The sequence below is a fragment of the Drosophila busckii genome, chromosome 2L (genome assembly GCF_011750605.1).
Source record: "Drosophila busckii strain San Diego stock center, stock number 13000-0081.31 chromosome 2L, ASM1175060v1, whole genome shotgun sequence".
Taxonomy (NCBI): Eukaryota; Metazoa; Arthropoda; class Insecta; order Diptera; family Drosophilidae; genus Drosophila; species Drosophila busckii.
In genome coordinates, this window is record NC_046604.1 from 14,527,943 (window position 1) to 14,553,348 (window position 25,406).

The following is a 25,406-nucleotide window of genomic DNA, read 5'->3' on the forward strand; positions in this document are numbered from 1 at the left end:
GCTTTACTTGTCTAGCATTTGTTTTTAGTATAGCAACATAATTGATTTAGTTTACTATTGACACTGTCTCATTCTTTTGACTGCATTTTATATTGAAAACTTACTCTTTTGACATTCCAGCTGCAAGTCTAATGTATGTTAGCTAAACTTTGAGATTTATTTTGATAGCATCTATTCTTATTATGGGTTTATAAATGATTTAGTTTATTATTGCTACCTCCCATTCTTTTCACTGCCTTTGATATTCACTCTTCAGTCTTTTGACGTATAATTATAATTGTTAACTAGACTTTGTTTACAATCTACTTTTACTATAGCAACATATTCAATTAAGTTAACTATTGACATCTGTCATTCTTTTCAATGCATTTCATATTGAAGTTTTACTCTTTTGACGTCTCAGCTCCAAGTCTAACTTTCATTCAGCTTATGACACATTTATTATTGCAATTGTTAGTTGACCTATGCGATTTAGTTGATTAGCAGCTATGCTTACTATAGCCACATAATTGACTTAGTTTAGTCTTGAGAACTTTATCTCACTGCATTTCATATAGAAATTTGCTCCTGTTGACGTCTCAGCTTCAAGTCTAATGTTAGTTAGTTAGACTTATTGATTAGAATCTATTCTATGGCAATACAATTGCTTTAATTTATTCTTTTCACTGCATTTCATATTGAAATTTTACTCTTTATAAGCCCCTGGCCCTGGTTACTCCCAACTCTTCATGTCTAAATTGCATAATCATGGTTCTTATGACATATTGTTAGCTAGAATATAATATCTGTGCTTACTATGAGAACATAATTGTTTTAGTTTACTATTAATGTCTCTGTTGCTTTTGAATGTATCTCATATTCCAATTTTATACTTTTGACGTTTCAGCTTGACTTGAAGCTTAGTTAGACTTGAAGATTTGATTGATTATTGGCAACATAATTGATTTTGTTGACTATTGGACAACTCTTCTAACATTTTATTCACTGCATTTTATATTGAAATTCCACTCTTTGGACGCGCCTGTCCCTTGGTTAGAGTTTCCAACATGCTCCCAACTCTAAATTGCATAATCATTGCGCTCTCAGGTGCATGATAAACAACTTTCAGTGTTGTAGGTCATGCCCCCAATGATGATTCGCACAATATGCGAAAAATGTACACAGTTTTCGCCTTGATTTTAGCTGTGTTGAGGGCGTGGCTACACAACTGAGAGCAATGAGACAGACTGGGAGGTTGATAGTGGGGCATGGCCCCAATTTGGACACAGCTCCCAGCCTCTGCCCAGCCAGCCAGCCAGCCAGCCAGCCAGATGTAATCTGTGCGAAATGGGCTGAAAACTATAGCCACATAGCCATAGCCCGCATGAGAGCTGCGAACGCTGCTGCTGACTCATTTGCTTTGAAATGAATCATGCTCGATGTGCTCAGTGAGGCATTTAGACACAGGAGTCGAGAGTTGTAGCCAGCCTATAGACCCACATCAAGTTGGCCAACAAAAAAATGCACAAACGAATTTCTTAAATCTGCTAATTTACGCGGAATTCAATGTTTGTCACTTTTGGGGTGTGAATCGTATTGAGCAGCTAATGTCAGACATAAGTTTAAATTTGAAATGCTGAACGACTTGCACTGAAATTTGAGAGGAATTTATAAGCAAAGCGGTTTAAGGCGTAAGTTTAAAGTTATGCGCTGTACATTTTGTTAAAATTAAATAACGCATACGCACTGTGCGTTATAAAGCTATCAAAAGTCAATCAGCAGCGTTGGCCTCACCAAATGTATTTTGCACTTTCGTTTAAAAAAATGATTTTTTTGGGTGCCCACTTGAGCTCACTTGTCTTCATATCAGCAATCAGCGCTGATTGCATAAGAGCTCATTAGCTGTCTCTCTCTCTCGCTCTCCCCCTCTCTCTTTCTTTCGCTAAGTGCTTTGCTTTATAAATTTTAATTTATTTGATATTGTAATCGAAAACCAAAAACAGCCAAGCAGCGTCTGCTGCACAATTATTTTCAACTCTTTCGCTTTTAACTTTTGGCTGCTGCTTGTGCGGATCGTGGCACAAGCATCGGTGGTTCAGTGGTAGAATGCTCGCCTGCCACGCGGGCGGCCCGGGTTCGATTCCCGGCCGATGCAACTCACTTTTTTTTTATTTTTATTTATTTTCTGCTACTTTTTATTGCCTTTTGCGCTGCGCTCTTTATTGCTGTTATTTTCTTAATCTGCCCGCGAGCTTGCATAAATTACTTTTAATAGGGAAATTCATTGTGTTGTGTGTTTTTTGCATTTCCTTCGAACTTTTTTAGCTACTGACAGCTCCGCTTGGACATGTCGTCAAGGCGGCGGCGAGTAAATTGAATTTAAGCGCACACATTGCTTTACAGTTACACACACACACATATAAAAACAGCAGCAGCTCTAGTGAAACGTGATTTGCATATATGCAAATAACAATAAAAACAACAACGTTTGCTATTGTTTATCATGCCAGCACGCAATGGCCTCCATTAGCATTTCTTTTTATTATTGTACAGCAATTAAGTGAAAAGACTCACATGCGTCTATTCCAAATATGAATTTAATTTAGCAAAAGCAACAAACAAACAACAAAAAAGTGAATTATGCATCGGCCGGGAATCGAACCCGGGCCGCCCGCGTGGCAGGCGAGCATTCTACCACTGAACCACCGATGCTCTTATACTCGTAGTGCCAAAATTCTTGGGTATAAGACTGGGTATTATTTAAAGAGCTTCTTAAATTGGTTAAAGTTTTGGCTAAGCATTGTGGCAAAAAGAACAAATTCTACAAAATTATATGTCACGGGTTATATTTATTTTTGGCAATAGTTTTACCACATTTTGTACATATATATATAACTTTTATATTAAAAAATAGTTCATCTTGAATTATAGTTGAAATAAGTTATTATATAGGTCAAAAAATACGATTTTAATTGAGGTGTGAGCATTGGCAATAATTTAAAAATTATTTGGTGCTATCTAATATTTACAGTTTGAATTTAAAACTCTTTTAATATGTCACAAAATAAAATCGGGGCTCTTTTATAGAAATAATACAATATAGTCTAACTTACATAGACTATATTTATTATATCTACCATTATGTTTTGTCGGACATTGCAAAACAGGTGAATAATTGCACTCGGCCGGGAATCGAACCCGGATCAACTGCTTGGAAGGCAACGCATTCTACCACTGAACCACCGATGCTCTTATACTCGTAGTGCCAAAATTCTTGGGTATAAGACTGGGTATTATTTAAAGAGCTTCTTAAATTGGTTAAAGTTCCGGTTTATGAGTCAAAAGACAACTTAAAATAGCTTTAATCAATTCTACAATATTAATATAACAGTTGTGTTAGTTTTGGACAATACCTTTCGCATTTTATGCTTATTATATGAATAATTTATTATTATTAATAGACAGCTGTAACTATAGTTCATTATATTGGTCAAATATTCAGCTATTTCTTTAAATGTGAAGCTTGTTTGGTGGTCTTTACATTAGTAGATTTTATTTGTCAGTAAAAAATTGTGGAAAAATTGTTTATTAGTTGGACTGACTATATTTATTATTTCTGTTAAATTTGGTAAGCGGTGGTTGCAAAAAACTGAATTATGCATCGGCCGGGAATCGAACCCGGGCCGCCCGCGTGGCAGGCGAGCATTCTACCACTGAACCACCGATGCTTGCTTGGGAAGATGCGCCCCAAAGCGCAAGACAAATGCAACAATGGGTTGGCTAAGTTTAACTTTTAGTAGTAGAAACTTGTTGGTCAAGCATCCAAGCAAGTGCGAGCAGCTGAAAGAGAGAGAGAGAGGGAGAGCAGATAAGACGCTGCTTAGTGCGACATTCTTGAGCATAGCGCAGTTAGTGGAGAAGCAAGTAGGAGGCAGCAGAGGCAGCTGCTCTTCAATCACGTAATCGTTGCCGTAATTTTGCAATTACACTGCTCAATATTCAGTGGACATACAACGTAACTCGCATTGCCCACGTACTGACTTAATTTATTGGCCTGGGCGTCTGCTTAGTCGCATTTATTGGCATAATTTGCGTTGAAGTGCAAAAAGAGTTAAGAGATCTTTGAGCTGAGCCGGCGCTTGATGCCCACACGTGCTTAAAGCCACAAGCATCGAGCTTCGAGATCCGGTTACACCTTTGGCCAAACATTTAGCGCTCTAATTGTTTATCAATAAGCAGCTGTTGATATGACAGTTGTTGATATGACTTAAGCTGCTGCATCTCTCGCTCTTCGCTCTCAGTTGACATTGGCCGCAACATTGCAACTTCAGTTTTGTACGCTTTTGGCGGCTTTACATTGCCGCTTGGACTAGTTGTAACCATTTATGGCTTCTGGTTTGCTATTTGTTGTTGCGGTTAACATTGAACGTTGTATTTTTAACTTTGTCGTGCACTCGCAAATTAACTAAAACAATACAACAAAGCAAACGAACGAAGTCGCCGCCGTCATGAGCGCGCTCCCACACTCTCTTTGCCACAAAACTATGCCAAGCAGGCTAACTAAAGTAAATTATGCTAATTATTTCGAGGCAGCAAACCTGTCTCTAGGGTTGTCAACCAAGGATGTTGCTATGTTTGTTTATAAGCACACTAGCTGCCTTTTTTTGTTGCAAGCATAAATTATGCTGCATTTTATTTTTAAGACTTTGCTCTTTGCTTTGCTTAAGAGCAAGCAAGCAGTGCTCTTCAGCAATATGCTTAGCAACAACTCGTTTGTTGCCAGCAACATTTCGTGCGCAAGCAGTGGATCGCAGTGCAAGCAGCAGGCTGCACTGCTTGCGCACTTTTTACTGCTTGCAACAGCTGCTAGTCAAGTGTAACTGCCTATGATATGAAATTAATGTCAAATTATTTCAATTTGATGAAAACAGACGCTGTAGTAATACTCAGTTTATTGTTTATTTTTATACAATTTTTGTATAAATTTTTTTACATGGTTAAATTATAAATGGCATTACAAAATTTCATGTTAAGACTTATTGGTTGTCAACTTGCTATAATGGGAGGTAAATGCAGTCTATGTATGCGTAAGTAAATAGCATAGCAGCTGATTTGTTGCGCTATTTTTAGTACGCAGTGTGCTAAAACTAAAGCAACTGACGCGCCTCAAAGTATGTTGCGCTCTTTTATAAAATAAATTGACTGCATTTTTAATTTTACGTTTCTTTTGCAGAAAAACGCATAAGTGTTAACCCAGCAACTACAGTAAACACTGCCAGCGGCAATAACAACAAAAGCTCACCGAAGCTAGCGCAACGCAAGCAACAACAGCAACAACAAATTGCTAAAAATAATAATACAACAATTAAAAATGCTGCTCTACTTTTGGCTGTTGGCATTGCTGAAGGTAAGTTACGCTTTGTATTGAATAATAAAAACAAAATGTCAATGTGAAAGCATAGAAAATCTATAAAACCAAACAAATTGTTGGCAGCTGTAAACATCAAAAGCCAGCAACTGAAAATAAATTTTAGCTGCTGTTGCAACTTGTTGCAGCACACATGCTAACTAATTAAAGCAAATTTAAACAATTAGACACTGGGGAGTACTAAAAGTTAAACAGATATGTGTGATTTTAAAATGAGCATATTAAAACTTAGGCAAGCGTTAAAAGTTGCCAAAGCAAGCGCCGAATGTTGCTAGTGCTTAGAATTGAACTGCTTACAGTTTACAAGCAGTACACAAGCAGTAAACACTGCGTGCATGCATTGATAAGTGAAAACTTTGCGCTTGTTAATTGCAATAAAGCTAAAACACTTGTTGCTTGGCATTTAGTGTACTTGAGACTCTGCTCCACATTATGCCCCACCCCCCTTTGGCTACAAATCTGCATTTCACAAATGTCACAGCTCTTGTTTGATGCCGTCAACAAACTCGTTGCACATTTTGTGCGCCACGTTGAGCAGCCAAATGTTTCACTTTGATGTGCAACGAGTTGTGCGCGACTGAGTTTTCAACAAAGGGGCACGCGTGGGTTGTTTATGCTTTTGGGGACTGTTGCAGGCGTTGGCGTGTGCCACCTGTTTATGACTTTTGGAGAGCAACAGTCGTCGTCGTCGTCGTCGTCTGGCTAGTGCGGGGCTTAAATTGTTTAACTGTTTTGTTAGCTTTACCCAACATCCACCCACATATAGAGACAGCCGCAGATTTAAGCAACTCACAGCTAATTCAATTGTTATTTATGGCTTTTGACGCCGCAATCAATTAAGTTGTCACTTAATTTGATTGCAAGTAATTTTTTTTCAACGGCCCGCATCTTGATAGTTACAATTTTTAACACGCCAACTGCTAAAGCGACACGCCTTGTCTAGTTTTAAACATGTTTTCACTCAAATTTATTGCCTTAACACATTCAAGTTCATTGATTTGATGTTTATAAGCATTTTACACGCTTTTACCACATTAATTGACAAAATGTTAAGATATAGACTGACCTAAGGCCGACGCAACTGCCCAGCATTTGCAAAAAAATAGGAAAAATAGATAAACATGTTAATGACCCCCCCAACATAGCAAAGGAAAAACTTGAACACGCACCTTTCAGCATTTTCTTTCTTCACACATGTGCCTTTGCATATATTTACTTTTACTTTTCTTTTGGCTGTCATGCGTAACGTTAGCCGTAAAGTAAAATCGAAATCATCAGTGTAATCGTCATCGACACTCAATTGTTTGTAAAGAAAGCAAACATTAAATGATGTTGTTGATTGCTGTTGGTTTTTTGTTATAGAAATACAACAAATGAAGCATAATTTGTAATTGTGCGCGTAGATTTATTTTAAGAGTCATAAACAATTTGCTTTGAAGTGAAATTCCAAGTCAAGTTTATCGATAGTTGTGTAATTATGAATGCGAAGAGTCGTTTAAAATTTTTAGTTGCACAAAAGGGCGCAGCTAATGTGACTACAAAAGAGTTGGTTTGTTAATTACTATGCATTTTTATAGCTATAAAATCTATCGATATTATCGATAAGTGCGCTATTTTAAGCTGCAGTTCAACAATTGATTTCCCACTTTTAGCCAAAATAGCAAAACTAATGTAGCTACATTATTTTTATGAATATTAGTAACTATTATAAATTTTTATATATAAAATCTGTTGATATTTATTCGATTTATCGACTAAAGTTACAAATTACAAGCTTCAGTTACAATTCGACTCTTCAGTTGCTTTTCCACTTTAACCCATTGACCTTTTTCAGCTGCAAGCTGCTTTGCTTCTAAATAAATTGCAACATTAAAAACAACTGTTGTATGCATTTAAACAGTTAGTACAACAATAAATTAGTTAGTTTGCTGAATCGAGACTTTTTTTTTTGTACGTTCTGCGTGCGCTCAATAGCAAAACAGAAATGTAAGCAAATATTTCACAAGCTTAATTGGCATGACAAATAAAACATATGCATAAGTGTACCCCCTCCCCCCACTAACACCCGCGCGCACTATTTTATATTTGCACACGAACGTAGCGAGAAAAAAAATAGTTTTGACTTAAGTAAGCCAAACCCAAAGCTAAAGCCAAGAAACCCAAATGTTGATTGCATAAATTGCCAAACTCAAAGCGAAACCGAAACGAGTGCGCACTGCTGTTTTTTCTTTTCAATTATGAATTTATATTTTTTTGACAGGCAGCGTGAGAATTGCGTTTCATCTTGGGCAACTAAATATAAAAAAACTGCATAAATAAATAAATACAAGCTAAGCTTATAAAAATAATTGTTAGATTTGCAGTTCCTGCTTGAAACTAAAGCAGCTAATAAATTAATTTTGTATATGCATATGTTAATAAATTGAGTAGGAAATGAAAGAAATATTGTTAATTTTGTCGCTATAATTAATGAATAAAGCGATTACCTGAGCTGCCGCATAAAATTGGCAATTTCTACAACAAAATTTAGCGTTGACCATAAAAACCAATTGGGGTCAGCACGGACTTAAGCTTTCATAGTAATAGTAAAAGCATATTCTATGGCTTGAAGCGCACTTATCGTGATAATTTCAATACAAAAAAAAAACTCAGACTTAAATGCTGTTTAATTGGAGCGTGGCTTTTAATGAGCAGTTCTTAAACCAATGGCTGCATAGATAAGTTTTTGCACAGTTCATGCCAAAAAGCAACTAACAGACTTTAGACTGTAGTGAAGTCTGTTACTGGCTTGTTGGCCAAGTGTGACGCGAAAGTCACGGCGACAACTTTACAATTACAAGCGCGACTTGGGCAGCAACCAAATATAAAATGATATATGCATAGAGTATATAACAATAAGCGAAAGGTGGAAATGGCAAAGTCGAGTGAAAAGCTTGATTCAAATCAAGCAGACTGGCTATTGTCTTATAAGATTCTAGCCTTAGCCATTATAAACTTAAAGCTTGGCAAATTAAAATGTGAAATTTTGCATAAGCCATTCAAATTAATTACATTTTTGTAAGCATGACGTTTAAAAATAAAAGTGTATTGTAAGAAGTAATTTGATTTGGAACAGAAATCGTTTGTCATTTTTTATTTTAAGCATTTAATTTGCTAATAATTGTAATAAAACATAATTATATATTTGAGTGTATAAATATTTGATGCTTATCAGCAATAGCATTGAAATATTTGAGCATATAATTATTTTTTTATAATCAAAACTAGTAAATACTGCTGTAATTATTAAACAATAATTTAATGGAATTTGCTGCTTATAATTGTTAAAGCTCTTGCCTCGAAATCAATTTTGAAGCTCTTGAATTGTTGTTAACAACAATTTTGGTCAAGCTCAACTTACAGCAATTCGTTCTCAAAGTTCCTTCACCTTTTAAGCTGCAACTTAATTGCTTAGACTTAATGCTAGACACTGCGTGTATATAAATTAATTTAGACTTGGCTTAGTTATAACTTAAATTCATTTCCTCTCTCCATTCCCATCAATTTTACTTCAAATGCAGCACTTGCCACAATTCAAAGCATGTCTTTTTTTTATAATAAACAATATATAGTAATTTTTTTTTTTTGCATTTCTCTTTACATAAGCTTTGTAGTTTGTGTTTTTAATGTTTGCTTTGTGTATTTTGCTTTGGCTTTTTGGCGTTCGCCTTTGTGGTTTGAAGTTAGTCGCGCGTTGCGCTTTCAAACTAACGGACGTGTTGTTGCAAGTTGTTGCCGCGACTGTTGCACGTTGTGTGTGTTTGTATGTGTATGTGTGTGTGGTATAACAGTTTTGACTCTCTCGCACTTTGCACTGCGCCTGCGTCGTTACAAAGAAGCCAACATGGGCTTGAATGAGTTTGTTTCGCTTTTCTATGGCTCCGCGCAGAATTTGCACGCAAGTAAATCGGCATCGACATCGACTTACTCACTGCCAACGGCCGCGGATGTTAAAGAGTTTCGTCAAATGTTGAAAAATCATAAAAATGCTCAAGCCAAGAAATATAATTACAAAGACTATCCGCATGATGTGAAATACGGCAAAGGTCTAAATGCCACGCAGCTTTATGTAACTGCCACGCAGCCGGCAACGGCAACAGCAACAGCAGCAGCTGCCAAAAAGCTGCACAACAACAGCAACAACTCGTCGAACAACAACAACAACAACAATAGTCAACAACATAATAACAATAATGGCAAAGCACATAAAGCGCTGCCCGCCACCAGGATACCAACGAAATCGAGTGCAGCAGCAGCAGCAACGATTTGTGGCAGTGGCAGTGGCAGTGGCCTCAGTGAAATGGACGTGCAACGTTCTAAGCAAAAATCGACAGCAACTGTCGCCAGCTCCTTTCTATGGAACTCCTTTCGCTTGTCGCGACGCACAAAGCCAACGTCGACGTCGACGTCGAGTACGACGCTGCCAATTGCCAAAAAGCATGCGGCGCCCGGTGAGTGAGACAATGAAAAATCAATTTTATTAAGAAAACACATACATACACACACATGTGTGTGTGTGTGTGCTGCAAATGCAAGTATCTAATGTGATTGTGGAGTGGCAAGTAGAATTTTCAGCTGTATCTAGAATCTAAAAGAAAAGTGAATTAGATCTTTTGAAACATTGACGAAATTAATCAAACTAAAATTAAGCCACTTGAAAATAAGCTGGGATAGACTCTGTCGTTATCGAAGACACTCAAATCAATCGATACTATCGATAATGACTATGAGAATGAGCAACTATAAGAAAAGAGAACCAGCTTAGGCTTAAGAAATTATTTTTCAAACTAAAACAATCAATCAAACTAAAATTGAGGCACTTAAAAAGCAACTAGCACTGACTCTAATGCCATTCAATACTATCGATGATTTCTAAATATGGCTGAGCTTAAATTTAGAAGAAAAGAGAACTAGCTGGGGCCTCAGTATTTATTTTCAAATTAAATCATTAAGTTAAAACACTTCTAATTCAACTAAGACTGACTCTGTTGTTATTGAAGACACTCAAATCAATCGATACTATCGCTGACGTTTAAGATGCTTACCACCTATTAAAAAAGACAAGTAGCTTAAGCTACAGAAATTATATGCATAGTTAAATCATTAAAACAAACACTCAAACTAAATTTAAGCCACTTCAAAGCAACGAGCACTGACTCGATACTATCGATGACGCAATCGCTGATTTCTTATTATCATCAAAATAATTTCCAAGCAACTTAAGCATTTAATTTTCAACCACTGTCAACTGAACAAACTGACAGCTTGACCGCCTTTAGATTGGCGATCTACAAAAATCAGCGAGAAACGCTTCAAAAGCGAAGAACAATAGGTAATTGTTAGTTTTAGCCTGCAGCAATTTGCAGCTAACAAGCAGCTTCAAGATCTGCCACAAATTAACCCTCTAAAGCCAACAGATAATGCAGCAGAACAATAACGGAGAAAGCTCAGCACACAACTTAGCGGTTACCTAAGAGCCGAAACATAAAGCTGAATGTTTTTTATCAGTTACATGTTGCGATGATTTACAACAATTTCCTGTTAGCAAATTATAAAGTGTGCTTAGCGTAGAAGAGGAAGAAGAAGATAGCAAGCGCAATTAGAAACCCAGACACGAAGACGATCGAGAAGAACAAAAGCTAACAACAATAATTTTTGCGTTTACAATTTGTTTGTTTTTCGTCTTTTTGGCGCGTTGCTAATGCGCTGAAACGTGTCGTTTGAGTTTGTTAGCCAAAGGAAGTTTAAAAATAAAATAGTTTTTTTTTCTTCTCTGAGTAAATATTAATTACTCTATTTTTGTGCTGATTTCGACAAGTCATTTGTGTGGAAGAAAAGGGAAAAAAATAAAAAGTATTAAGACAAAATTGTGTTAATGAGCTTAGGCAAAAAGTAAATAAATTGAGCAGCGTGTTGAGAAATAAAACAGGTTTATAAATAGGAGCAGCCATTAGCTTTAGATTTGAGGTGTGCTTTGGCTAGGGAGCGCTAGGACTTACACTGAGCAAAAATGTGTGTATATTATATTAATTTAAGCAGCTAAGAATTGCAATTCAAATGAATTAAATTGCCTTAAATTCTTAAAAAATATTTTTAATTATAAACAGAAAATCCTTAAATTTATATTAATTAATTTTTATTTAGTAATATTTTATTGATAGCTGCAGCTTGTTGAGTTTGCTTTGAAAAATGTGCAAAACTTTATAATTTATTGCCTTGCCCAAGTTATTGTTAGTTGCGCTAAACTGCGCATGTTCATTCATGTTGTAGGCGCAACAAGAATTCTGGCCGCCTACGCAAGAGGCTGCCGCCACACTGGACCATTATTGATTTTTAGCCAGCAGCAGCCACAAACTTTTAGACATGCATATGCATGTCGCAGCTTCTTGACAATTCTAGCTAATAAAATTGCTAGCCAAGCCCCCCCAATCCCCGCCACGCACATTAAGCGAAGCCACACACAGTGATGACTCATGCTGTCGACTACCCCAACAGCAACAACAACTGCTCTAAAATTGACTTTCTCACTCACTCAACACAGCAATCACTTTCTCTCGCTTGCGCAGCATAAAAATTGCATAATGTGTGTGCGCTGCGCTGCTTATGTATCAGTCGACTGAGAGAGTGTGCGTGTGCCTTTTGACACACTGACACTCTTTGCAGTAAAACTGACAGCAGCTGACAAGAGAGAGAGAGAGCGTAAAAGAGAGATGCAGTAAGAACATGCGCAGTAGCTGCACAACTGTTATACACGCGCTGCTTGCTTACAGCGACTGCAAAACTGTGCGTGAGCGGCATTTGACAAGCATTGAGCAATGCGTTGTGTTGTGGCCGGCAGCAATTTTAAGTGGCTTTTGCTTTTAAAATGCCCAACATATTTATATAAAAAACTTTGTTTGATGAAATCACAATTAAATCAGCTGGAAGCATTAATTAACGGCATATTGCTTTTGGGCAAAAATTAACAAACTGTGACCAGCACATGTGGCGCCGCTAATGGAGTCAAGTGCAGACCGCAACGTAACGGAGATAATAGCCAAGCACATGCAGCAGCAGCAGCAGCAGCAGCAGCATGACCAAGTGCAAGTCCAATGGCTCAAGTGGCAGCCAGCAGCAGCTACTGTTTCTATCTCTTTCGCACTTCGTTGTGCAGCTAAGCGCAACAAATTGTTGCAGGCCGAGTAACAGCAACGAATTGATTGATAAACGCCTTTTGCCAGTCGCGGCAAACGCTTTTGGCTGCTAGCCAAATGTACAAACTTGAACTCCGACGTTAGTACGGGGCGTATGCGCAATTTGCATGCTAGTTATTTATGTTAAATGCTGATGGCACATTCTTGATTAGTTCTTACGCTTTATTGTGTGTGTGCTACTTACATTGAACTTGTTTATTTAGCGTAATCAGTGCGCTTTTTGCAAGTCATTCTAACCTCAAGACATATTGACCAGGTTCATAATTAAGGCCAGCACTGTGAGTGCGGAAGTTGTGCTATTAACACATATTTTTATACAATAAATCAAAAAATATATAATATTTATATTTTGCTTAAGCTATAAATATTTCACATAAATTATTATTGTTAAGCCAGTTGCTTATTTTCACACTAATTTAGCAATTTCGCATTTAGTTGCCATGCAAATAAATTAGTTAATTTCCTCAACTAGAGTCGTTGCCACACATTCACCTGGTGGGTGAGTTTTTGCTTTGTTATAACTTTTTTTTTTATACTTTTTTTACTGGCTTTGTAAATTTTTATAATAAGCAGCTTTCGTTGCGCTTGGCTTGGCCAGAGCCTGCTGTGAAATTATTCGTTATTTATATTTTTTTTTAGTTTTCCCTTCACTTTGTCTTGTTTTTGGCAACAAAGCGGCCTAAAGCAACAAAAAGCAATTTATTGTTTGGCAGCCAGCAACATTTGCTATTGACTTACGCACTGTGCCACATTTTGTTGCCGTCGCAATTAACACTTGTTGATAAGTTCAGTAGGCCACGCCGAACTTTTGCCCGTCCCTTATGGCGTGGCTGCGTCAATTTAAACTTAACACTTTAACGCCCACGCCAGAGCGAAAGAAAGAGAGAGAGGCTAAGAACATGCCATGATTTGAGGCGATTATATTTTGATTTATGTGCGACTCATTAATTAGCCAACTGACTTGACGTTGTGGCCAGCGCGTTGCTTGGCTTTTGGCACAAACATTGCTCAACAGCAAAGCTAGAGTGAAGCATGTAAATGGCATAAATTAAATTGAATAATATTTATTACTCTTTGCGCATTGCTTTTGCTCCACTGTGCCTATCAAAAGAATTAAAATTGCGTTTACATTTGTCGCCTGCTAAGGCAATTAGCTGACCCACTAAACGACCCGAAGCAGCAAATTAATGCACTGACTGCGAGCTGCGCTGCCGACTGCGCTGCAATTGTCAATTGCAGCTTCCATTTTACGCTCTCGCACTCGCAATCTTTCTTAACTTTGCTATTGCTTGTCGCTGTTAATTACACACGCATGTTTACCACACAGTGCTGCCATATTAGCTTATAGCTAGCTAGTTTTAGCTTTTTTGTCTATTTTAGCGCATTTTTATTAAGTAGTTAGCTTAAGGCGGCGCAACACTGTTCGCTACATTAGCAATGCTGCGCACGAAGACGAACGCGAATGCGAATGCGACACGAAGTTACAGCACAGCGGGAAAGCTCAATGAGTGTGCGCTTAACGAATTTTATGCTCGCGCTTGCGCTCTCGCTCTTTTGCTTTTGCATTTGGGTTTCATTAACAGTTTATGTTTAGAACTTTGTTGTTTTTTCAAGCGTTTGGCGCTCATTTCGCAGTTCGCAGTTGTCGTGAAGTGACCACAGCAAATAAAATGCGTGTGCGTCTAAATAAAATGTGTGCATAATTAAATATAATACAATAATAATTAATGCAAAATCTATATAAGCAATATGCGTAATGTGCTGAAAGTAATGCACAATGTGTGACTCTGTTGAGCGTGCTAAGTTTAATAACTGTGATTGTGAAGATGAAGGCATTGGCGGTGAGTTTTCCACACAACAAAAGTAAAAGCAATGCCAAAAAGCTTTGAAAACAATTTATAAAGAGTATGAACTTGAAACAAAGTGACAAGCAGTTGTTAGAGAAAATTATGTGTGTGTATATAACATATTTATAAATCGCATTGGTATAATGTGCATATATTTTGAAATGAATGTGTGCTGTCATTTGAGTGTGAAAAAATTACTAAATAATTATTTTTAAAAGCTAAAATATTACTCAATTAAGCGTGAGCTCATCAAGCGCTTTACTTAAATTTCTATGATTTATAATTAATTGAAAATTGAATTTACACTTGCTGCGTTTCTGCTCTTTGTGGTTTGTGTCAACCGCAGCTGTAATTATTATTAAATATTATATACACATGCTTGCCATATGATTAAAATTAATGCAAATTAATGCGCGCGCTCTCTCTCTCTCGCTCTTAGCTAAAAATAAACATTAGAACTTGTGCCAAAAAGCTGAAAACGACAAACAAACAAAAGCTAAGCAACAAAATATAAAACAAAACAAAAAAACTGCTACAATTGTAAATTATTTGCTGGGTTAACCTTGTAAGCAGCTTCAAGCTCAATTAAAATTAGTTAGCAAAGGTACTAAATAAAACAAAGCAGTTTAGTTTTCTTTATTGCTCTGATTGACATTCAATATACGATTTTTTAACATTCTTGGCAGCTGCGCAAAATGTTCTTCCGTTTTGTCTTTTGTTGCTTTTTTGTTTAGCTTTTAAAATTGTTTACTTTGGCTGCTCTTTGTTGGCCTGACACGCACAATTGTAAATTAATTTTCGATTTCTAGGTAAATTCAGCATTTGTTTATAATGAAGTTGGTTTGGCAAATGGGTTAATGTTGTAATAATATTTTTATTGCTAGTCTAGCTGCTAGTTGAAGCAACTATTTATTTAGTTTTCACTACTTAAGTGTTGGCCATTGCTTTTGGTCAGCCAAGCTCATAATGAGGGTTTGCTTTGGGTTTTCAGTTTTCGAAGTCGAAGACATGTGTCAACCTCTCAGTTCGTCTGTCTCTCAGTCTGTCAATCACTCAGCGGTTGCCGCAATGCAACACACAGTGCACAGTGGGCTGAGTTGTTTGTCATGCTGTGGCAACTGCTGCAACTGACCGCTGCACACACACACAGCCAAACACACACACACATGTGCAAATAATTGAAATTCCAAAATACTTGTTGCCTATTTGGCATTGAATGACAAACTGAATGAATGATGCATTTGTATTTGTTTTTGCTTTAAAGTTTGTTTTGCCAGTTTTGGCTGTCGACTTAACCCATGTGCGACCCACAAAAACAACAACTAAACGTAATTAAACGCTAAATGAAAATTTTGTTTTTTTTTTGGAAAACCAAACTACAAACAACTAATGGCAACTGGCATTTCAATTAGCAAAAAACAACAACAAAAAACGACTACTATGGTGAGTTGTTGTTGTTCAGTTGCAACATTAGGCATAGCCATAGTTATAGTTATAGTAGTTAGTGGGGTGAGCAGGGGTTAAACTGCCTTTTAAAAGGGGCAGCCAAAGCTTTAATTGCAATTTAAGCTGCGTTAAGCGTTTAGTGCTAAACTAGAGAGAGACAAAGAGAGAGCGAAAGAGAGAGAGCTGAGCGCTTAACTTGCTGTGGGCGTAAAGCAAACGAAAATATTTCAAGCTTAATAAAAGCAAATTGTGGAAAATGCCAAATGACAGTCAAAGCTGAAAATTAAAATAAATATGCAGCAATTTGGAAATGCAACAGAACAAATTTTTGGGACTAATAACTTTATAATAAGTCAAGGAAAAATAAGCAAATAAAAATAGAATTGTGAAAAATAAACTAAAATGCAAATTTACTTTTAGACAAAAGCATAAAGTATATAAATGAAAATGCAAACAAATCTAATAAGTTTATAAAACGCATAACTAAATTCAAACTAATAAAATATAATAAACAAACATTGCCTGTAACCATTTGTTGTGTTGACTTTTAATATTAAAGTAAAGCATTTAATTCTAATAAACATTTGTCCGACATTGCAGTGAAAAATTCTATAAAATTAAGTCAGAGCATAAAATTTACAAATGAGTTGCAAACAATATAAAAAGCTTTAATAAACGCACTAAATTCAATATAAGAAAATAGAACAATTAAACATTGACCGAAGCCATTTGTTGCTCTGACTAATTTAATTCATTTTAATAAATATTTGTGGACTTTCCAGAGTTTGAGATTGTGGAAAACTCTCTAAAATGCAAAGTGACTTTTAGTCAAAGCATAAAATTTAAAAAAAATTGCAAACAATATAAATATCTAAATAAATAAATGCAAACTAAGAAAATATAATAAACAAACATTGCCTGTAACCATTTGTTGTGCTGACTTTTAATATTACAGTGGAAAATTTTCTAAAATTTAGTCATAGCTTAAATTTACAAATTAAATTGCAAATAATATAAATCAAAATAAGAAAATAGAACAATTAAATAGGCCTTGCAGGCATTTGTTGCAATGCTAATAAATAAATAAATATTTGCGTACTTTTCCACATTAATTATCGAGCTAAGCATTAAATGTGTTCATAGAAAAGCGAGCCAAGAGCCTTGGGCCAGGACACGCGGCGCAGCTGATGCTTAAAATATTTCTTCTGTGAGTCCAAGACGTGTGTCTGCCACACGACGTGGCATCTAAGCATTGAGGCAATTAGGCAATTAAACGGCATTAGTTACAGCAGAGACATTAATCGAAGGCTAAACTGCGAACTTGAGCAACAAATTTCAGAGTCAGCAGCAGCTGCTGCGGATTTTCCCAAAGCAAAGTTCTCACGCCTTGGCCAACAAGTTGAGAAGCGTCCAGCAGCGTCTAACAATTTGTTTAAATTTATGAGCAGCTAACCGACCACCCCAGTGGCTATTCTATGGCTTTTTATTTTGTTGCTCTTTTTGCGCTGCAAATTTTATGGCCTACACTGGAAAAACCCAAAACGCTTTGAGTTCATTGAGCAGTTTTTGCTTTTGGGTTTGTGGGATTTTCCGTGCGGATTTATGAGTTGAGCTAGTTTTGGTTTGAGTTTTGGGCAAAGGGTTGAGTTTGCAAAATTTTAGTTAACATGTAATAAAATTATTAAAAATTGCTGTTTGTTTATTAATTAAGCTGCCACTTCCCTTTCCTGTTTGACCATTAAAAGTTAACTTACATTGATTTGGCGTGGCTGCTGCTTTATAAACATTAAACAAACATAAAACTGCTATAAATTGCAACATGCAACAATTGTCGCCACTTTGAGTAATGAGGCTTGAGCCTTGGCACTTCCTGCTAAGCAAATGTTTGCGGCATGCCACAGATTTGCACAAATTGCCCAAACAAATTGTTAATTGATAAATTGTGAACAGCAATAATTTGTCAACAGGTTTTGCTTGGCCAATAAATTGAACATAGCTGTAGCTTGTAAGGAAATTGTTTATAAATTATGTTGAGGCGTTGATCGATGTTGCTGAGTTTGCTGAACTTGGCCAAGTTGACCCAAAGGTGCGACAGCTTTGGTTAACTTTCACTTTGGCATTGGCTCATCAGCATTAAGCCAAGACTTTCGCTTATAATTTTAACATAATTTTGCTCTTTTAATTGCAGAATCATTGCGCTCGGGCGTGGATGCCACAGAGCTGCAGGAGCTCAACAGCTTGGGCCAATGCGAGGCGAAGCGTCGCAGCACAGAGCAGCAGCAGCCAAACGAAGCTGCCACAAATAATTCCATTCAAGCCACAGAGCAAGCGGAGAGTGTAAGCCAAGAGGCTAAACTGGTAACACTTTAAATTGTGCATTAAACTTATAGCTTAATTATTAATTTCATTTAAAGGCAACAACTTTAAGCCCCGCGGACTTTGAGGCTTTGAATGCGCGTCTTAGTTTGAGCCAAGCTCAGCTGGAGCTGCAGCAGCGTCAGGCTTTGGGTCTCGCCATTGTGGTGCAGCAGCTAACCAAGCAGGTGAGTCCTTAGTCCTTAGTACATCCGCTCAAGCTGCGGATTTGCGCACAAGGCGCCAGTTGGGCTGCTATTGTTATTTGCTCTAATAAACGAGCTGCGGAAATTTGTCTTAAGCTGCGCTCAAATTTGAGCTAATTTTTGTTTAATTGTTGCAATGCGCAGGCCGCACTGATCCGGCTTGCAACAATTAAATGCCGAACTTGAGACAATAGTTGCAACAAGTGGAAATACCTGAGCGCAAAGCATAAATCCCAATGCCTGCTTGTTGCTTAGGCTCTTGGCCAAAAGGGTGTGAGCCAGAACTTGCAGCCCATTCAATTAATTGTTTGCATTAACAATGTAAAGGGCTGCGATTTTATTTGACACTCGTGAGTTTTTGCACTAAAAACTCTTTATAAATTTAGCCAAAGGTGTGGCAAGTAGCAGTTGCTTTTGTTATAGTTTAACACTCCAGTAAGCTATGAACTTAAAGCAAAGCAGAGGCAGCTGTGAAATTTAAAGCGAAAGCAGCAGCAGTTTTAGCTTATTTATTTTTTTACGACGATAAAAGAAAAAGATACAAAATAGTTAATACTTTGCTTAAACAATTGCTTAGCTAGTTCGCTTTGTTGCAAGTTCAATTTGTTGCTGCTTCAAGTGAAATTCTTGCTGCCTCTGCAACATGTTTAAGCCGCAGCTAAGACCTGCAAATTTTCCTCTGCTTAGTTGCGTCTTTTCCAACTCAAATGACTTGGATTTAAGTTCTGTTCACATGTTTGCCATACAGCCAAACTCTCTTTGTTGCATAAGCTACTTCATTGTAGTTGCAACAATTGTTATATTTATACTATGCTTGATTTTTTGTTGCACATTGTGGAGTTAACTCAACTCGGTTGTGTCTACCTGTTGCACATTTTTGCGGTTGCAAAGAGTCAAACGCCTGTTGCAATCATAAAACGTTTAAGCCAAACATTTGCATATGCAAATTTGTTTGTCGCGCTTGCTTTATGACCGCGTTATTGATTTTTAATTAGTTCAAACAGACAGACAGACAGTTGCTCTAATTAGTGTTGTAGTGTTGGCTGTTGCTGCCACAAGCGGCGGCGCATGCGTAGCTGCTGCACTTGAAACTGTTTTCAATTAAAAGCAGCTCGATTTGAGTTTAAGCAGCAGATCCCATTCACTAAAAACAAACAAAGCTGCGCTCGCTTTAAATGTAGCACACACCAAGTGACAGTGACTTGCAACTTGTTGCACAAGCATGCGGCACGTTTGCTGGCAAATTCGAGGGAATTTCACACAGCACTAAATAAATAAATAAATATGTTTTCCCACTAAAAGTACAAACGGCTGTGTGTGCTGTAAATAAATATTTATTTAAATATTGTAACGCTGTGAAAACCTAACTAAAGGACGAAGGACGCGCGTGCGCGCATTTTTATGTGTCCTTGGCTGCTACAGAAGTTGCAACTATCAAACTCAATGACAAACTAAAAACTATAAAGGCTTAGAACTGAATTGCAATTGGCAACAGGTAGTTAGCCAAGGGTTAAGCAGCGAGACAGCGACAGCGACTGCGACTGCGACTTTAATTGCTTTGCAGCATCTACAGACGCTGGTCGAAGTCATGAAGTTGGCTGGCGACAGTCAGAGGCAACACCAAAGCAATTGGCAAATTTAATGAACAAATTTAATGAACAGCTCAATGGATTTGGCAGCACTTGAGCCTGCCAGCCACTTGACTGAGGCAGCAGCTAATTATGCAAAACTTGCTGGACACACATGAAACATTTTGCAATTAGCGCCAGTTAATGAAATTTGTGTCAAGCACTTGAGGCAGCTGCGGCGCTCGATACGCCCAAAAGCGAAACTGTGGCAAGTTGGGAGCGTCAATTGTAAAACTCAAGACACCCAGCAAGCGACGCCTCCCCCCAGAGCAGCTTGAGATTTAACCACAGGACATGGCCAAAGAGTTGAGCAAGGCGTTGACCAGGCTGCAACGCCCGCTTGGTGCACCAACTGCCACACCCAGTTTCAGTTTAATGCTCCGTCTCTTCCTCTGCCACGTTTCCTTTATAAATATTTTGCCTGCGCGCTAAGCCGCAAAGGAAGCGCAGGCTCTACCTGTGTCCCTAGCATAAAAGCCAGAGCAGCAGGCCTTGTCAACTCAGTCTACGCAAAGCATTTGACGTGTTCAACACGCTCAGTTCAGTAACCAAAAAATAAACAGAAAATAAAATGTTTGAGAATTTTGTGTTTTCCAACGAAATTTTGTCCGCACAAACGATGGACTTTGATTTGATTAGCTGGGGCGACAGCCTGATGAACAATCTAACAGTGGCCACTGACTATGTCGAACAACAGCAACAGGTACGAAGAGAAATTTTCTGCATTATATAAGCAGTTGTATAATTTAAACAATAGCCAGAGCTGTTGTTGGATTTAGATTTGATTTGGCATTAGATTTAACAAATTCTGCAAGAGCTAAGCGAATCAAAGAACATTAACAAGTTTATATAACTTTGCATATGCGCTAAGTATTATAAAAATAATGCCAAATATAGCATATGGCGCAAATTCTGAAATAAGTTTTAATTATTTGCAAGATTTTATTACTTTGGGTACAGCCTGAAGTCCTTTGGTGCTCTGGCTTAAATTCTAGGCTACAATTAAAAATAAATAATAAATAAATAAATTACATGGGTAATGCAGTTAAATATAGCTGCCATATATACACTTAATTAAAAAATTAAAACAAAACAATGCGCGCTGCTTACTTTATAAAAGTTTTTTATTAATTTGCATGCAGATGCTTAATTAGCAAAATATTTAAACTAAAAGAAATCAAAGCGTGCTGCTTACTTTATAAAATTTTTATTGCATTAAATCTGCGATAAATATTATAATACTAACCACATATTTACTCTTAATTAAAAAAGTTTTTATTAATTTGAATGCTGCAAAGCAAATTAGCTTTAAACTAAAAGAAATTAATGCTGGCTGCTTACTTTATAAAAGTTTTTATATGCGCTAAATATTAAAAAAATAAATTCCAAAGCAAATTCTTAATTAGTAACATATTTAAAGTAAAAGAAATGCATGTGGGTTCGCTCACTTCATTAAACGTCGCTTAAAAATGCATAAAAAAATGCTTAAAAATAGCCTAAGCGCAGCAAATAATTTACAGCATTTCAGTTGTTGCTATTTTGGGCTCTAGGGAATTTCCAGGTGTGAAAAGCGCAGCTCATTAGACAAGCAGCGCGCAGGTAAAAACAAAATTTTCTAACTAAATCGCTTTGTTTGCATTTTATAGATGGACACATTGGCCTGTGAGGAGAACAAGGCGCAGCGCAGTCTGGAGGAGACCATAGCAATGTTGAAGCAAACACAGCAGAGCTGCGAAAAGTTGCGCCAGGAGCTGGACGAACAGAATGCCGAATGGCAGCAGCGACAGCTGGAGCAGCAGCATCAGCAGCGCAGCGAACTGCAGCAAGGTGAGTGGCTAAGCCATCAATAAATGAAAAGTAAAATTAATTTGTTATGCAATTTACAGCACAAGACAAAGTGCAGGAGGTGCAAATGCTGGCCAAGGAGCGGCTGCGTGAGCTGGAGCTGCAGCTGCTGGCCAAGGATGAGGAGAAGAAACAAGCGCTGCAGTCGTATCATCAGGAAATGTCGCTCAAGCTCACAAACAAGCAGCAGCAGCTGGACGAAGCGCAGCAGCAACTGCAGCAGCTAAAGCAGCGACTACAGCAGCAGGAGCAGCAAGAGCAGCAGCTGCATGAGAAGCTCATGCGCAAGGAGAACAGCCACGTGCTGCGCATTACCGCAGCCAATCAGCGCGAGCAGGAGCTGCAGGATAATATGAAATCGCTGACCAAAGAGCTGCAGCAGCTGCGCGCTAGCGCCGACTGCAAGGAGCGCGATCTGCGCGATCGCCTAACGCTAACACAGGATGAGATAAGCGTGCTGCGCAGCAGCAACAGCCAAACAACAACAACAACACAGCAGCAATCAGCGCAGCAGCAGCAGCGCAGTCCCAATCACAGCTTAAGCGACAGCAGCGCTGAACTTTGTCGCCTGACAAGCGAAGCCGACAGTCTGCGCTGTGTGCTGGAGCTAAAGCAGGCAGAGATTTCCACGCTGTCCAAGCAGAATGCGGAGCTAACACGCGAGGCGGAGGAGCAGCGCAATCTAAGCAGCCGCTTGATGCTGCTGGAGGCGCAAAACGAATTAATGCGCACCGAACTGGAGTCCAAGTCGGAAAGAGAAAAGTGAGCGTCGCACTCAAAATTCATTTTATATATTTTACTCATCATTTATTTCCACAGGGATACACAACGTCAAATGGAGGAAATGCAAAAGGCCTTCAACCACGAGAGCATCAAGCGCAAGCGTCTCACCTGCGACAAGGAGGAGCTGCAGTATCATCTCAAGCAGCGCTCCGAGCAGCTGCAGCTGGTGCAGGCGCAGCTGCATGAGCTCAGCAACAACAGCAGCAGCAGCGGCAACTGCACGCACGACAGTTCGCTCAATCAGACACTCTACAGTCGCAGCAGCTCGGTGCGCTCCTCGTCCCAGCTGGAGCACAGCTCGCCGCCCGCCTCGCCCGTCATCAAGGGCGTCATTGAGCGCAACGACTCGGTCAGCTGGGTGCTGGACATGGACGATGAGACGCCACAAGTGGCCGCCTCCAAGCTGGTGCGTCGCGCCGGCTCGCTGCGCAGCAACAGCGAACGCAGCCCCACGCAGCGGCGTCAGCTCACGCTCAGCGCCAGCAATGCGCATGCCACACGCGGACCCAATCCGCTGGCCCAAAGCATGTCCGCCACAGCGCTGTTGCGCAGCCAGCAGCCCGATGAGCAGCCACGCCCACTGGGACGCGCGCGTTCACTATCCGTTTGCCACAAGGCGGCTGCCGAGTCCGCCAAGCGTCAGAGCTGCCCAGCAGCGGAACTAGCGCTGCCCGAATGGCATGTGAGCGAGCTTAGCGCCAGCTCACCCAATCGCAGCGCACCAGCCTATCCCAAGCCCAAAAAGTTTCAGGAAATCCAAGAGTCCGCTGGCGAGGCGATGGTCTCGGGCGCCAACTCGGAGGATGAAAGCTGCTCCGCTTCGTCGGAGGATATGCGCAGCTCGAGCGCCTCCAGCACTGCCTCGGCGGCAGGCTGCACGCTGTCCAAGCTCAAGAAGCAGCCGTCGCGCATGTCCATTGAGGAGGCGCTGCTGCTGGAGCAGGCCAACAGCTTGAATGGCACGCCCATGGAGGTTAGCTGGTCGGAGGATGCAGCCGATGCGGACGCCGTCGAGCTGCATAACTTTGCATGACAGGATGTGGCGGGCGCAGTGGGCGTGGCTGTGGGCGTGGGCATTGAGGAACGCGCCGTCATCGAGCAAATTGCCGAGGCAGCCGAAGAGGCTTATGAAATGGACGCTGATGCGCAGCAGGAGGAGCTCATTGTGGGCGAAGAAGAAGAGGAGGAGGAGCAATTTGATGATGAAGCCGATTATGAGGAGGATGATGATAGCTTTTAAAGCAGCCAGGACAAGTCGAGTCGAGTCAGTCAGTCAGCCAGGCCAGGCGCATGCGCATTGATTGTAGAACAATTTACATGGGCAAACATTAACTTTAAATTTGAAAACTAAAGCATAGCTTGGCGCAAATAGGTCTATATACGATACACACACACACACACACACATACAAAAAAGTCAAAAGCCAGTACTATTTATGTTAATTGTTTATGTAAATAATTGCATTTAGCATTCATTTTGTAGATCTTCAAGGCATACAACAGCACACACACAAACAAAATGTTCGTTTCTCTTTGTGTTTCTATATTCCAAATGCTATCATAATAAATATTTTATTGTAAACAAACAAACAACAACAACAAAAGCAAGCGAAGCCGTCACAGTCTTAAGTGCAGATACTTTGGGTTTTGGATAAGCATAAGCGTTCGACTCGCTCACAAAATGTTTCAACCAACAACAACAAATAATAATAATAGCGTATACATATGTAGTAATGTTTAGGCATTTAGCTCAAGCAGTATATTATATATATAATCCATATTTATATTTAAATGTATATGCTAACCACAGTATAGAATACAACAAAAAATAATGTTATGCCTAACCACCACAAAAAACGATAAAAACTCCAAAAATTAGTCTAGCCTTTAATGATGAAACTCCTTAGCAACTCCTTAAGCTCAAAACTGAAACAAAACTCACTTGATGTCCTTAATTGAAAGCAACTTAGCTCCCACAAGAAAACGTCTATATTGTAAACTCAGCTAATAACGATTATTGTAAATTGTAACAATTTAAGCTTTAATTAATTAATTAATAATTATTTGTAAATGCGCGCAGCTGTGTGTGTGAAGCATTATTTATTATTTAGTTTTTAGACAGTGTCAGTTTATATATTAGTTAAACTAGTTTGTAATTTACTTTAGCTTTTAGCCTTTAGCGCATTTACGTTTAAGTTTATGTTTTTAATTTGTTATCCATTGATTCTAACTGTAATTGTATTCTCTACGACTCTTTATGTCTTAAGCTATAGAGCAACGTTAATAACACGCAGCATTGTCATTAATTTTTAAGTGCAAGTGAGACAAACTCTCGCCCAACAACAACAACCACTGTGCATGCAAATGTTTAAATAAGAACTTTGAAATGATCAAAATGCAAAAAATAATGTGCATATAAGAACAAAATATAAAATATTTTTTGCTAAATAATTTCAAAACCTTAAATATAGTAATTGTTTCAAAAAAGCAACTGTCGTTTATTAATTGGACATGCATTGGGCATCAAATGTATCGAACTGCAAACCAGGATATCCAGGATTGTATCAATAAATTTTCCAGCAAGTTCGTTGCTTAAGTCGTTCTTGTTTACATTTTGTATGGGCAAATTTCATGGTTTTTTAGCTCCTCCTCCGTTGT

At 38.6% G+C, this 25,406-nt stretch overlaps 1 protein-coding gene and 4 non-coding genes across 5 annotated transcripts in view; 2 read left to right on the forward strand and 3 right to left on the reverse strand.

The window, feature by feature from the left end:
- LOC108607844 (microtubule-associated tumor suppressor candidate 2 homolog) overlaps window positions 1–24,425 on the forward strand; it is a 70,863-nt gene extending 46,438 nt beyond the window's left edge. Inside the window, exons 7-12 of the mRNA XM_017998911.2 lie at window positions 5,213–5,386; window positions 18,121–18,290; window positions 18,347–18,475; window positions 21,768–21,948; window positions 22,008–22,728; window positions 22,786–24,425. Of these exons, the coding sequence (XP_017854400.1) occupies window positions 5,213–5,386; window positions 18,121–18,290; window positions 18,347–18,475; window positions 21,768–21,948; window positions 22,008–22,728; window positions 22,786–23,782 (2,372 nt within the window). The 3' untranslated portion in view covers window positions 23,783–24,425. The remainder of the gene's footprint in view (window positions 1–5,212; window positions 5,387–18,120; window positions 18,291–18,346; window positions 18,476–21,767; window positions 21,949–22,007; window positions 22,729–22,785) is intronic.
- Window positions 2,064–2,134, forward strand: Trnag-gcc. The gene has a single exon. It is a non-coding gene; the product is annotated as a tRNA-Gly (tRNA).
- Trnag-gcc lies at window positions 2,621–2,691 on the reverse strand. The gene has a single exon. It is a non-coding gene; the product is annotated as a tRNA-Gly (tRNA).
- Trnag-ucc lies at window positions 3,156–3,228 on the reverse strand. Its single transcript has one exon. It is a non-coding gene; the product is annotated as a tRNA-Gly (tRNA).
- Trnag-gcc lies at window positions 3,637–3,707 on the reverse strand. The gene has a single exon. It is a non-coding gene; the product is annotated as a tRNA-Gly (tRNA).
- Window positions 24,426–25,406: the final 981 nt, after the last annotated feature.